This window comes from Callionymus lyra, chromosome 15, assembly GCF_982586985.1.
Source record: "Callionymus lyra chromosome 15, fCalLyr1.hap1.1, whole genome shotgun sequence".
NCBI lineage: Eukaryota > Metazoa > Chordata > Actinopteri > Syngnathiformes > Callionymidae > Callionymus > Callionymus lyra.
The window spans coordinates 5,280,027-5,292,526 of record NC_141832.1 but is presented as its reverse complement, the minus strand read 5'-3'; the positions used below and the strand labels follow the sequence as shown (position 1 = coordinate 5,292,526).

Sequence of the window (12,500 nt, the reverse complement as noted above, 5' to 3'; positions counted from 1 at the left end):
AACATTCTTTGAATGTAGCCATTAGCATAGTGATGCTATCGAGCTAGCGCTTAGGTATGTCAGCCGGCAGGGGGTCTTAAGCCCTGTGGTCAGAGCCCCCTTTCTGGTCTTCTCAGGCCTCTGAACATCAGGCCTTTTCCAGGAAGTGACCCGTGACCCCGACTCGTGACCCGTGACCCTGACTCGTGACTTGTGTGTCTTCAAACGTACGCCGAAGGTGTGAAAGTTACTGACGGAACTCTGTTTTCTCTCTGCAGACCGTGAAGACCAGTCCATCCTGTGCACGTGAGTGTCTTTCTCTACCCCCATCACTACCCCCCACAACACCTCAGAACCCGAGTGTCCATGTGTAGCAGTCGAGGGTTCTGACTTCCCTGCAGAACCTCTACTCACTACAGTGTGTTGTTGTGAGTGTGGTCCTCTGAAGTTTCAGTACAAAACACCCCAAAAACCCTCAGAAGGAATGTGCGGCGCAAGGAGAGTCTCTGTCCGGGTCTTGGACTTGCCTCGTAACTGGGACTTGTCGCTAATAGCTGCTCGACTAAAACCACTGGCATGCAGCTTCATGTGCAGCTGGACCCGGTCCTGGCGTCGGTTGTGGGGCCTCCGGGACCCAATCACGGTTCTGCCCGAACACAGCTATCATTAGACGCCACCAGAAGTGGAAAGTCTGGACTCTACGAGGTTCTCCAGGAATGTAATCGGGCTTCGTCCTGATGGCTCTGAGCTGTAACGAGTTTTAGCTCCGGTTTGGTCCCGTAAAGTAAATGACATAGACTTCAACACATGACCTCTGACCCCTCTCGTGTCTGCAGGGGAGAGTCTGGAGCCGGGAAGACGGAGAACACCAAGAAGGTGATCCAGTATTTGGCCCACGTGGCCTCCTCGCACAAGGGACGTAAAGACCACAACATTCCGGTGAGACCACCTTACTTTGCTCATGTTCCCTAAGATTCACCAACTCCTGACACGACCTCCTGAGCCCCTCGAGAGTTCTGAATTGCTCGGAAAAACTCCTGATCTCGATCCACATGAAAATGTCTGGAGCACAGTGTGAGGGTCGGACTCGTGTTCCCTCAAATAAATGTGGAAGAAAGAAGACAAACGAGGGAACATTAGGAAGATTCTTCTCTCTCCTTCTGTGAGTCTTGGAAAATCAGAAACAGAACTTTGGAAGCCGACGCTGCCAGAACTTTTCTCTGTGACAAAGTTGTGAAAAATGAGATCTCTGTTGTGAATGGCAACCCACGTTAGATTCCCTCTGTTCTGGTTCCCTCGAGACGAGCCAAAACCTTCCCTCAAGCCCGGAGCTCTCTTTGTGTTGGACCGTGGAGTCCAGGAGCCGCCAGGAAGCCCTGATCACATCTCAGACTGATGACGGAGGAAAGTCTCAGGCCAGCACAGACTCGTGTGTCTGAAGTGGTTCTGATCCAGATGGAGAAACATTTGAATCCGGAAAAAGTTAATTTGAAATGCTTTTTGTTTCTTCTGACCTGTGTGTGTGTGTCGGCAGGGAGAGTTGGAACGTCAACTCTTGCAAGCAAACCCCATCCTGGAGTCGTTCGGGAACGCCAAGACGGTCAAGAATGACAACTCGTCGCGTTTTGTGAGTCTTTAGACAAAAACAAAAATCGATGAAATCTATTTGTAGTGATGCCAGTGTCCACCAGAGGGCGCCCTCTTGCTCATTCCAATATGTTGTTGGTTCAAATTTTCTAAATGGATTCTGACTCTGAGACTCTCAAAACACATCAGGAAATGAATAAGAGTCACACAGAGTGAAGAATGACAGTCAGAGTCATTTATTGAGAAGAGCAGAAGTGAGTCACTGACTCAAGTTTTCTGGTGACTCACAGGACTCGCATGAAGTTGTGTGTCTGAATGTTGTAGGAGAGTGTGTTGAGTTTCCATGTCTCTGCAGGGGAAATTCATCAGGATCAACTTCGATGTTGCAGGATACATCGTCGGGGCCAACATTGAGACTTGTATCCTTTCAGCAGATAGTCTGAGCAGGACTTGTATTATGTAGGTCTCCACTCCTTGACTGGTTCCTCAGACCTGCTGGAGAAGTCTCGGGCCGTTCGACAGGCCAAAGACGAGAGGACCTTCCACATCTTCTACCGGCTGCTGGCGGGAGCAGGAGAGCATCTGCGCAGTGAGTGAGGGCGTCACCGGTGGATTTCATCTTGACTCGCAGTCTGACTTCATCCTCCTCCCACAGCCGACCTTCTCCTCGAAGGCTTCACCTCCTACCGCTTCCTGTCCAACGGCAACATTCCCATTCCCGGGCAGCAAGACAAGGAGAACTTCCAGGAGACACTGGACGCCATGCACATCATGAGCTTCTCCCATGAGGAGATCGTCTGTGAGTCTCACCTCCTCACCTGCCCCATCTTGCCTCCACCCCAACTAAGTGTTTGTGTCTCGGCAGGTATGTTGAAGGTCGTCTCAGCTGTCCTGCAGTTCGGTAATGTTGTCTTCAAAAAAGAGAGGAACACAGACCAGGCCTCCATGCCCGAGAACACAGGTGAGTCTTGAAGAGCCTCTGAGGGCCAGAGGGCAGAAGAACTAACATGTAAAAACCCTTGTCGACTGGGCGACTCAGCGGCGCAGAAACTCTGCCACCTACTGGGCATGAGCGTTACAGAGTTCACTCGAGCAATTCTGACTCCGAGGATCAAGGTGGGACGAGATTACGTGCAGAAGGCTCAAACCAAAGAGCAGGTGGGTTCCTGAACCCTCTATTGACGCGACACCAACTTCAGTGGAGTTGGTTCTGAGGTTATCGTGTCTTTGGTCCGAAGGCGGACTTTGCTGTTGAAGCTCTGGCAAAGGCGACGTACGAGCGTCTGTTTCGCTGGCTGGTCCACCGGATCAACAAAGCTCTGGACAGAACCAAGCGGCAGGGCGCCTCTTTCATCGGAATCCTGGACATCGCTGGCTTTGAGATCTTTGAGGTACGTAGAGAAGAAGACCTCAACTGGACGGCTCTCACTAAACTCTCACTAAATTCTGCCTTTAATGTCCAACTGGGTCAAAGTTAGTTGTGAGGTCAAAAGTGTGTCCTGCTCGTGTTCCAGCTGAACTCCTTCGAGCAGCTCTGCATCAACTACACCAATGAGAAGTTGCAGCAGCTCTTCAACCACACCATGTTCGTGCTGGAGCAGGAGGAGTACCAGCGCGAGGGCATCGAGTGGAGCTTCATCGACTTCGGTCTGGACCTGCAGCCCTGCATCGATCTTATCGAGAGGCCGGTCAGTCTGTGAGGGTGTGGGGGGACGGGGGGTTTGGACATGTTCACAAGAAACTTAATGTGATGTCTCTCTCCGCAGAACAACCCTCCTGGGATCCTGGCTCTCCTGGACGAGGAGTGCTGGTTCCCCAAGGCCACCGACAAGACCTTTGTAGACAAGGTGCTGCAGGAGCAGGGCACCCACAGCAAGTTACAGAAGCCGCGTCAGCTGAAGGACAGAGCAGACTTTTGCATCATCCACTATGCTGGGAAGGTTCGTATGTCGCAGCTTCTTAGCCCGACTCTCTTGTCTTCATTGACATCAGAACACAATGTTGCGGTTGTAGTTACCAGAGGGGGAAGTAAGGGGGAGAAGGGGGAGTCGATACACACATCTGGTTCGCTTTAGTGTGTAATTATATAACAAGCTGTTGGAGTCTATTGGAGAAGCCATGGAACATTCCAGACAGACAGAAGAGCTGAGAGACCCAAAAGACTTGGAGACCTCCGAGTTCCACAGACAAGTAGAACTTTGGCGCGGAAACAGGACTCAGTCAAGTCTGTTGACTCTGGTCTTTAAAGAGACATGAACAAATCATAATAGTGAGAGTGACCGAGTCGTTCTGAGACACATCATGACATTGGGAACAAGTCCAGGGGGTTGTAGAAAGTCCAAGTCAGTAGAAAGTCAGGTAAAGATTTCAAACAAGCAATTGACAAGTCCCCATTCTGAAGAGGTAGCTGTGGAGTCAGCGGTCAGCACAGACAACAGGGAAGTTCATGTCCGGTGGGCAGCTTACCTCAAAGTTCTGAGGAGTGACCTCACACGTTAGTGGCAATAGCTCTCTATGTATCTGAGGACCATGCTTCTCCTCAGGTGGACTACAAGTCGGACGAGTGGCTGATGAAGAACATGGATCCTCTGAACGACAACGTGGCCACACTGCTACATCAGTCCACTGACAAGTTTGTGGCAGAGCTCTGGAAGGATGGTGAGTGATGACCAATGAAGATGATCTTCTTAATTTCCCGTCTGTCCTGGACCTCACCCTGACCTTCCTTCCTCCTCCAGTGGACAGGATCGTGGGTCTCGACCAGGTGGCCGGCATGAATGAGACGGCTTTTGGGGCGGCATACAAAACAAAGAAGGGGATGTTCCGCACGGTGGGTCAGCTGTACAAGGAACAACTTTCCAAGCTGATGGCCACGCTGAGGAACACCAACCCCAACTTCGTCCGCTGCATCATCCCAAACCACGAGAAGAGGGTGAGTGTACAAGTCCGTCGGCTGCCATGCAACCTTACAAGCGCCTGACTTTAAAGGCGGGGAAACTGGACCCTCACCTGGTTCTGGACCAGCTGCGCTGCAACGGCGTCCTAGAGGGGATCCGGATCTGCAGACAGGGATTCCCCAACCGCATCATCTTCCAGGAGTTCAGACAGAGGTGAGTCCAGAACGTCATGTAGAGGTCCATGTTGACTTCTGATCCAATTGGTCTGTAGGTACGAGATCCTGACTCCCAACGCCATTCCCAAGGGCTTCATGGATGGGAAACAGGCCTGCGAGAGAATGGTAACGTGTTGACCAAATTCCCACCGAGGTCCATCTGCTTCACTGATTCCTCTACTCCCCTATGAAGATCAGGGCTCTGGAGCTTGATGGGAACTTGTTCCGCATCGGGCAGAGCAAGATCTTCTTCCGGGCTGGAGTCCTAGCTCACCTGGAGGAGGAGCGCGACCTAAAGATCACCGACATCATCATCTACTTTCAGGCTGTGTGTCGGGGGTATCTGGCTCGCAAGTGAGTGGTGTTTTTCCAGAACTTTGGTCTTCAAGCTGGAACTGATTGTGGACTTCTGTTCACCAGATCATTTGCTAAGAAGCAGCAGCAGCTCAGTGCTCTGAAGGTTCTGCAGAGGAACTGCTTTGCTTACCTGAAACTGCGACACTGGCAGTGGTGGAGACTCTTTACAAAGGTGAGACCTGCTGAGGCTCCCAACAATCTATGAGACTCCTGGTGGTTCTTCTTCTGTCCAGGTGAAGCCGCTTCTGCAGGTGACACGTCAGGAGGAGGAGATGCACGCCAAAGATGAGGAGCTGCTGAAGGTGAAGGAGAAGCAGATGAAGGTGGAAGGCGAGATGCTAGAGATGGAGAGAAAACAGCAACAGGTCAGTGGAAAACTGGAGCTGCAGGAGCTTCACATACTCTTCTCTGACCTCCTTGACGTTCCACTGCAGCTGACAGAGGAGAAGACCGTCCTTGCAGAGCAGCTGCAGGCAGAGACGGAGCTCTTTGCAGAGGCAGAGGAGATGAGAGCTCGACTGGCTTCCAAGAAACAAGAGCTAGAGGAGATTCTCCACGACCTGGAGTCCCGGCTGGAGGAGGAAGAGGAACGCAACCAGAGCATGCAGGGCGAGAAGAAAAAGATGCAGACGCACATCCAGGTGAGGAGCTGCAGGTGAGGTCTTGATTAAGTCTCTGACTGCGGATCGACTGCTTCAGGACCTGGAGGAGCAGCTGGACGAGGAGGAGGCAGGTCGGCAGAAGCTCCAGCTGGAGAAGGTCACGGCTGAGTCCAAGATGAAGAAGTACGAGGAGAACATCCTGCTGCTGGAGGATCAGAACTCCAAGTTCACGAAGGAGAAGAAGCTCATGGAGGATCGGATCAACGAGGTGACGTCGTTGTTGGCTGAGGAGGAGGAGAAGGCCAAGAACCTCAACAAGCTGAGGAACAAGCAGGAGATGATGATGGTCGACCTGGAAGGTGAGAAGCTGCTCTAGATCTACTCCGCAGAGCTCACTGCTCCATCCGTCTCCTGCAGAGCGGCTGAAAAAGGAGGAGAAGACTCGGCAGGAGCTGGAGAAGGCCAAGAGGAAGCTGGACGGAGAAACCTCTGACTGTCAGGACCAGATCACGGAGCTGCAGGCGCAGATCGAGGAGGTGAAGTCTCAGCTGAGCAAGAAGGAGGAAGAGCAGCAGGCGATGCAGGCCAGGTGAGTCCACAGCGTCTGATGCTCCGGACGTGAAGGTGACCCAGTGTACAAACTGCTGCCATCTTTGAAGATCTTTACACACCACCCCGTAACAACATGCCGTCCGCCTGAAACTTTTTTAAGGAAGCTCCATAAAAAAATGTTCCTCAATTTCACATTAGAAATTACCTTTTCTTATTTCGTTATAAATGTATAAAAAAAAAAACACTGCAGCTAGCAATGCTAGCCACTAGCTAAGCTAACAAGTGAAGCATTCATTTAATACACATTTTATTTATTTAACTATTATTAACTTATAATTATAAACTTATAAACAATGTAACAGTTGAACATCATTGAATTGTTATGAAGTTTCTCTCATTTTGAAAAAGTTACTTCAATAAAAAACGGTATTTTCATAACAATTTTTCCTTCAATAAACGAAAGACTTCAAAATATTATTTTTATTATTTTGATCAACTTATAAGGATTGGCTAAGATGACTTCAAATAAGGAAAACAGTTTAAAAAATATTTATTTTGATTAAAGAATCCTAAAGTGACTGTTTTTTTAATATGTTTTTACATGAGCACGAGGAAAAAATGTCATTTTTAGGAACTCTTTGTTGTCATTTGTATTGACAGAAGAAAATGTTTCTTTCGATAAATAATACATTTTTAAATTGTGTTTAAATACATCAATGTTGGAACTTTGGACAAAAAAAAACCCATTTTGTCCTTTTATACATTGGCCATTTTTTCAAATCCTTAAACTGACAAAAGAAAAACAAAAAAAGTTTTTTGACCTCTCGGGACTGTTGCCGGTCCAGGGGCGAGGAGGAGGTGACCCACAAGAACAACGCCATGAAGCAGGTGAGGGAGCTCCAGGCCCAGCTGGCCGAGCTGCAGGAGGACCTGGAGTCGGAGAAGCAGGCGCGGAACAAGGCGGAGAAGCTGAAGAGGGACCTGAGTGAAGAGCTGGAGGCTCTGAAGACGGAGCTGGAGGACACACTGGACACCACGGCGGCTCAGCAGGAGCTACGGTACTACCTCCCTCTCTCCCCCCAAATGATCAGGGAGACTCTGAGGACCTTCCTGTCGCTGTAGGTCCAAGCGGGAGCAGGAGGTGACGGAGCTGAAGAAGACCATCGAGGAGGAGACCAAGAACCACGAGGCCCTCATCCAGGAGATGCGTCAGAGACACGGCGCCGCCCTGGAGGATCTGTCGGAGCAGCTGGAGCAGGCTAAGAGGGTGCGCACCATCACCGGACCCTCTCAGTCTTCCGGGGCTCATGTGTGACCTCCTACAGTTCAAGGCCAACCTGGAGAAGACCAAGCAGAGTCAAGACACCGTCAACAAGGAGCTGGCCGTGGAGGTCAAGAGTCTGCAGCAGTCCCGGAGCGACTCGGAGCACAAGAGGAAGAAGCTGGAGGGGCAGCTGCAGGAGTCCACGGCCCGGGTCAGCGAGGGGGAGCGCAGCAAGGCGGAGCTGGCCGAGCGTGTGCACAAGCTACAGGTGAGGAGTCTGGAGGTCCTGGTCTTCTCGAATCCGACATGCCCATTCTCTGCAGACGGAGCTGGAAGGAGTGTCTGCGCAGCTGGAGGACACCGAGAGGAAGAACATCAAGATGACCAAGGATGTGTCCGGACTGGAGAGTCAGCTGCAGGACTCTCAGGTGGGTCTCTCGGGTGGTGGAGGTCCATGAGCTGACTGACAAGCGTGTGTCCTCCTCTCAGGAGCTGCTGCAGGAAGAGACTCGGCAGAAGCTGAACCTGAGCACCAGGATCCGCCAGCTGGAGGAGGAGAAGAACGTCCTGCAGGAGCAACAGGAGGAGGACGAGGAGGCGAGGAAGAACCTGGAGAAGCAGCTGCTGACCCTGCAGGCCCAGGTGAGTCTTGGAGGAGCTGTTGGTCCTCAATAAAGTTCTCTTCACCTTCTTCACCTGAGAAATTCTAACCGTGACCGTGAATGTCTAAGCTGTCCGAGAGCAAGAAGAAGCTGGAGGAGGACTCGGGGACGGTGGAGGGTCTGGAGGAGGCCAAGAAGAAGCTGCAGAAGGAGCTGGAGCTGTCGGGCCAGCGTCTGGAGGAGAAGAGCGCGGCCTTCGAGAAGCTGGAGAAGACAAAGACGCGTCTGCAGCAGGAGCTGGACGACCTGAGCGTGGACCTGGACCACCAGAGACAGACCGTGTCCAGCCTGGAGAAGAAGCAGAAGAAGTTTGACCAGGTGAACCTTGACGCTCCTCACGGTGGCGCCCCCGTGCTGTAGCAGCATGAATTACAGTTTGAGATATTTGTCTCGATTATCGAGTCTAAGGTCGAACGTTTGAAAGTTTATCAGTGTTTATAGAAATGTTGTTTATTTCATTTAATCATTGATTAAAAAAGAATTGAATATTTTTACACATAGAATTTGATTTTATTATTTTAATCATTCAAAAATAAATGTTGTAAATTCAATCATTTTTAATTCATGGTCTTTTAAATTCAATATATAAACGTTGATACAATAGAATCACCAGACATTACTAACAGAGCACCGAGTTAGGAATGAAAAACATTAAAATTAGATTTTGTTTCTTTTATTAATGGAATTAGAAACTCTGTGTATTAATCAAATCAAATAAATAATTTTGAAAATATTAAATTTTATAAAATCTAAAGAAAACATACTTAATGTTTCAATATAGAAAGTATTGATTTAAATGATTAAAAAAAGAATAAGACTGTCTCTAAAAAAATGTATATCTTGAAAAACCATCTCAAGGACACGAACAAAGTATTTATTTTAGAGTGAATGTTTATATAAATGACCAAATTAATTACATCTGGTGGTGTTTGTTATATTTCCATCTGACAAACAAAACCATAAAGAAAACACGAAGAACTCACTTTACATTGAACCATAAGTATTTATAAATGTTGTTGTACCTTAAATAAGTCTGTCCTTGTAACATATTCCATAAAAGTGTTATTTTAAAATCCACTACATGTATTTAACATTTTCATATGGAACGGCTCCTAAAAAAGATTGACGTTTTAACTTAAAGAAAAAAAGGAAAAAAAACAGATCTGGTTTAAAGCTTTACTTGTACAAGTGAGAAAAAGACAGAGTTTACATGTCGAGTTCTCTTCTCTGAAGCGAAGAGCTGTTGGTTCGCTGTTTTATCTTCGTCGCAGTTTCACAAGCCGTCGATGATCTTAATCCAAAGTTTAATAAAAAGGTCAAGGGTAGAAATTCACTCCTTCAAAATATCTCTCATCCCACGTTCCTCTTCCACACGAGCAGAGATGCAAGAGAACAAAATTATACGAGGTTCAGTAAATTTGATAAAAAAAATACTTCAGTTCAAGACTCATCATTCATTTTTAACATTTTAATTTTCAACAGACACTTCTATTGATCCTCTTATTATTCCCGTCATTTAGTCTCGGCAGATTCTGATGAATGATTGTTGAAAATATGTATTTATTTATTTATGATTTTGAGGGATTTTGAGGGGATTATAGTTGTTTTTAGTCGCTCGTCTTTTTTCTGTCCGTGAGCAAGAGATTCTTTTATGAATCTAACTATTAAGTTCATTTTCTTTCCCACAGTTATTCATGCGCAGCAGCTGATGTTCACCAGAACTAGATTCAATATTTCTTTAAACAAACCTCTCTGTTGTCACTTCAAACATAATTAGTAGCATTTTGTTTCAGTGTCTTCAAGGCGACAAGTGTGAGTTTAGACGAGTCTTCGTTTGAATGTTGGATCTGAAGTAAAAACTGTCGTAGCTGCAGATACAGAGAAGGAAGAAAAATGTTTCGTTGCTGGAACAAAACCCGGATGATACGACAATAGCAACATTTTTAGATTGAATTTAAAAGGCTACAAATTTCAAAATATTGAGTTTCGAAAATGAATTGTATAATAATTGGATTTAGAAAATCAAACTCTGTGTAAAATGTTAGATTTTTCAAAAACCAAATCTAGTAATTCTTTAGATTTTCAACATTAAAATGTCAAAATCCTTCAATACGCCGATGACACTCGTTCTTACCCCACAGATGCTGGCGGAGGAGAAGAGCATCTCGGCTCGTTACGCCGACGAGCGAGACCGAGCCGAGGCCGAGGCCCGGGAGAAGGAGACCAAATCTCTGTCCATGACTCGGGCTCTGGATGAGGCCCTGGAGGCCAAGGACGAGCTGGAGAGAGTCAACAAGCAGCTGCGAGCGGAGATGGAAGATCTGATGAGCTCCAAGGACGACGTGGGCAAGAACGTGAGTCTTGGAAGGAGCTCGGTCGCGTCTCACGAGGTTTAACCGTGTCCCCCGGACGCCGCAGGTCCACGAGCTGGAGAAGTCCAAGAGGTCCATGGAGCAGCAGCTGGAGGAGATGAAGACGCAGGTGGAGGAGCTGGAGGACGAGCTGCAGGCCACGGAGGACGCCAAGCTGCGTCTGGAGGTCAACATGCAGGCCATGAAGGCTCAGTACGAGAGAGACCTGCAGGGCCGCGACGACCAGAACGACGAGAAGAAGCGAGCGCTGGTCAAGCAGGTGCGCGAGATGGAGGCGGAGCTGGAGGACGAGAGGAAGCAGAGAGCGCTCGCCGTCGCCGCCAAGAAGAAGCTGGAGGTGGACCTGAAGGAGGCCGAGGCGCAGACGGGGGCGGCGGCCAAGGCTCGAGACGAGGCCGTCAAGCAGCTCCGCAAACTCCAGGTGAGAGTCCAGGTCCGGGTCCGGTCGCAGAACGTCTCCGTGAACTCCTTACCGTCCTCAGGCCCAGATGAAGGACTACCAGAGGGAGCTGGAGGACGCCCGAGCGTCCAGGGACGACATCTTCGCTCTGTCCAAGGAGAGCGAGAAGAAGCTGAAGAGCCTGGAGGCGGAGATCATGCAGCTGCACGAGGTACGGTCCAGGGTTCTCCTGAAGGTCCTCCTCACTCACGGGTGATCCGCAGGACCTGGCGGCGTCCGAGAGAGGTCGGCGCCACGCGGAGCAGGAACGAGACGAACTGCAGGACGAGATCTCCAACAGCACGTCTGGAAAGTCAGTGACTCTTTGTTTTCATTCAGCGATTTCACACAATCATGAAACCACAGGAATATTGTAATACAATTAAAAAATGATTTGTTTATTCAATTTATTCATCAAAGTACACAATAAACACTCAAATGTTGTGTAAACAAAGTCCATTTGAATTTTCATCTCTTGTTTTAATGAGTCAGTAGTTTTGTAACACATTCAACTTTAGTATTGAATATTTGTATAAAAGTATATTTATTTATTCGTAACTATGTTTTAAGAATCTCATTTAAAAATAACTTTAAAACTGTTTTAAACAACTATTTGAAGTTAAGTTTAAATGGAATAATAATTATGGTTCAAATCAAACTCACGGCAAGATTAAGGTTCGATGATGGTTTTCACTCGACTCTGATATTAACACAACCTGTCAATCAAACACACACGTCGTTTATTCTTATTTTCCTCAGACTTTCTCAACACAAAAGTATTTTAATCTTGTTTTTGTACAAATCTGTTCTAAGATACTCGCTAACAAAAACAAATCATATATTTATTTCATTATATTTCAACACCTTACGTACGGTTTCATGTACTTTTTTTATGACAGTTACACTATATTCGTGAGGGATTTTAATGATCGTTCTAACATAACCTTCATATAATTCTTGTTATTTTGTTTACTCCGATTTGAGTCGTTACAAAATCTCTTCTGTCGGACGATGAGTTCTTGTTGGTTTCATTACTTTCCTGATTTATTTTTCTCACGTTTTCCTTCAAATATGTTTCTTTTTTTTAGCGCATCAGACGATGACACGAGTGTTTAGACGAACAACGTACGACTATTTGAAATTAAATATTCATGACAATCCAAATAAAAGGCAAAAAATCAACGTTAACGTGATTTCAAATATAATAATAATTTCTTTACGATGATCTACTGACTGAAGAAACATCTGAAGACACTTTTATTTCTTCAGGCTTTTCCTTGATTTTCTGGAACTCCTGTGTTATCAGTTTAATCTTGACCTTTAAAATATATACTTTATTGAATATTGTTTTGATTGTTTAAGCGCTTTGTGACCCTGGTCTGGAAAAGATCTACAAATATAAATGACTTACTAACTTACATCACGACAGATCCATGGGATGAAACTTTTTAAATTAACTGCCGCCATCTAGAGGTCGGAAGTTTAGTTGCAGCACAGACATGAACAAACGATTATATTTGCATTTTTTTAATTGTAAATATGAAAAACATTTTATTTCAAACAGACTTTATTAA

At 47.0% G+C, this 12,500-nt stretch overlaps 1 protein-coding gene across 2 annotated transcripts in view; it reads left to right on the top strand.

Moving 5' to 3' along the window:
* LOC148064600 (myosin-10-like) overlaps positions 1-12,500 on the top strand; it is a 20,468-nt gene that overhangs the window by 6,004 nt on the left and 1,964 nt on the right. The window contains exons 3-33 of one of the 2 annotated variants that reach the window (XM_087809591.1): positions 258-285; positions 816-918; positions 1,514-1,606; positions 1,922-1,985; positions 2,057-2,155; positions 2,222-2,365; positions 2,432-2,527; positions 2,606-2,724; positions 2,805-2,957; positions 3,081-3,254; positions 3,333-3,506; positions 4,110-4,224; positions 4,305-4,498; positions 4,555-4,676; positions 4,735-4,804; positions 4,872-5,032; positions 5,099-5,207; positions 5,269-5,400; positions 5,470-5,676; positions 5,735-5,996; positions 6,055-6,226; positions 7,035-7,247; positions 7,312-7,456; positions 7,515-7,721; positions 7,777-7,881; positions 7,943-8,095; positions 8,185-8,433; positions 10,257-10,469; positions 10,534-10,908; positions 10,970-11,098; positions 11,151-11,239. In XM_087809591.1, the coding sequence (XP_087665717.1) occupies positions 258-285; positions 816-918; positions 1,514-1,606; positions 1,922-1,985; positions 2,057-2,155; positions 2,222-2,365; positions 2,432-2,527; positions 2,606-2,724; positions 2,805-2,957; positions 3,081-3,254; positions 3,333-3,506; positions 4,110-4,224; positions 4,305-4,498; positions 4,555-4,676; positions 4,735-4,804; positions 4,872-5,032; positions 5,099-5,207; positions 5,269-5,400; positions 5,470-5,676; positions 5,735-5,996; positions 6,055-6,226; positions 7,035-7,247; positions 7,312-7,456; positions 7,515-7,721; positions 7,777-7,881; positions 7,943-8,095; positions 8,185-8,433; positions 10,257-10,469; positions 10,534-10,908; positions 10,970-11,098; positions 11,151-11,239 (4,669 nt within the window). Of the gene's footprint in view, positions 1-257; positions 286-815; positions 919-1,513; positions 1,607-1,921; positions 1,986-2,056; positions 2,156-2,221; positions 2,366-2,431; positions 2,528-2,605; positions 2,725-2,804; positions 2,958-3,080; positions 3,261-3,332; positions 3,507-4,109; positions 4,225-4,304; positions 4,499-4,554; positions 4,677-4,734; positions 4,805-4,871; positions 5,033-5,098; positions 5,208-5,268; positions 5,401-5,469; positions 5,677-5,734; positions 5,997-6,054; positions 6,227-7,034; positions 7,248-7,311; positions 7,457-7,514; positions 7,722-7,776; positions 7,882-7,942; positions 8,096-8,184; positions 8,434-10,256; positions 10,470-10,533; positions 10,909-10,969; positions 11,099-11,150; positions 11,240-12,500 lie in introns of both variants that reach the window. The other variant, XM_087809592.1, reaches the window with a different exon arrangement.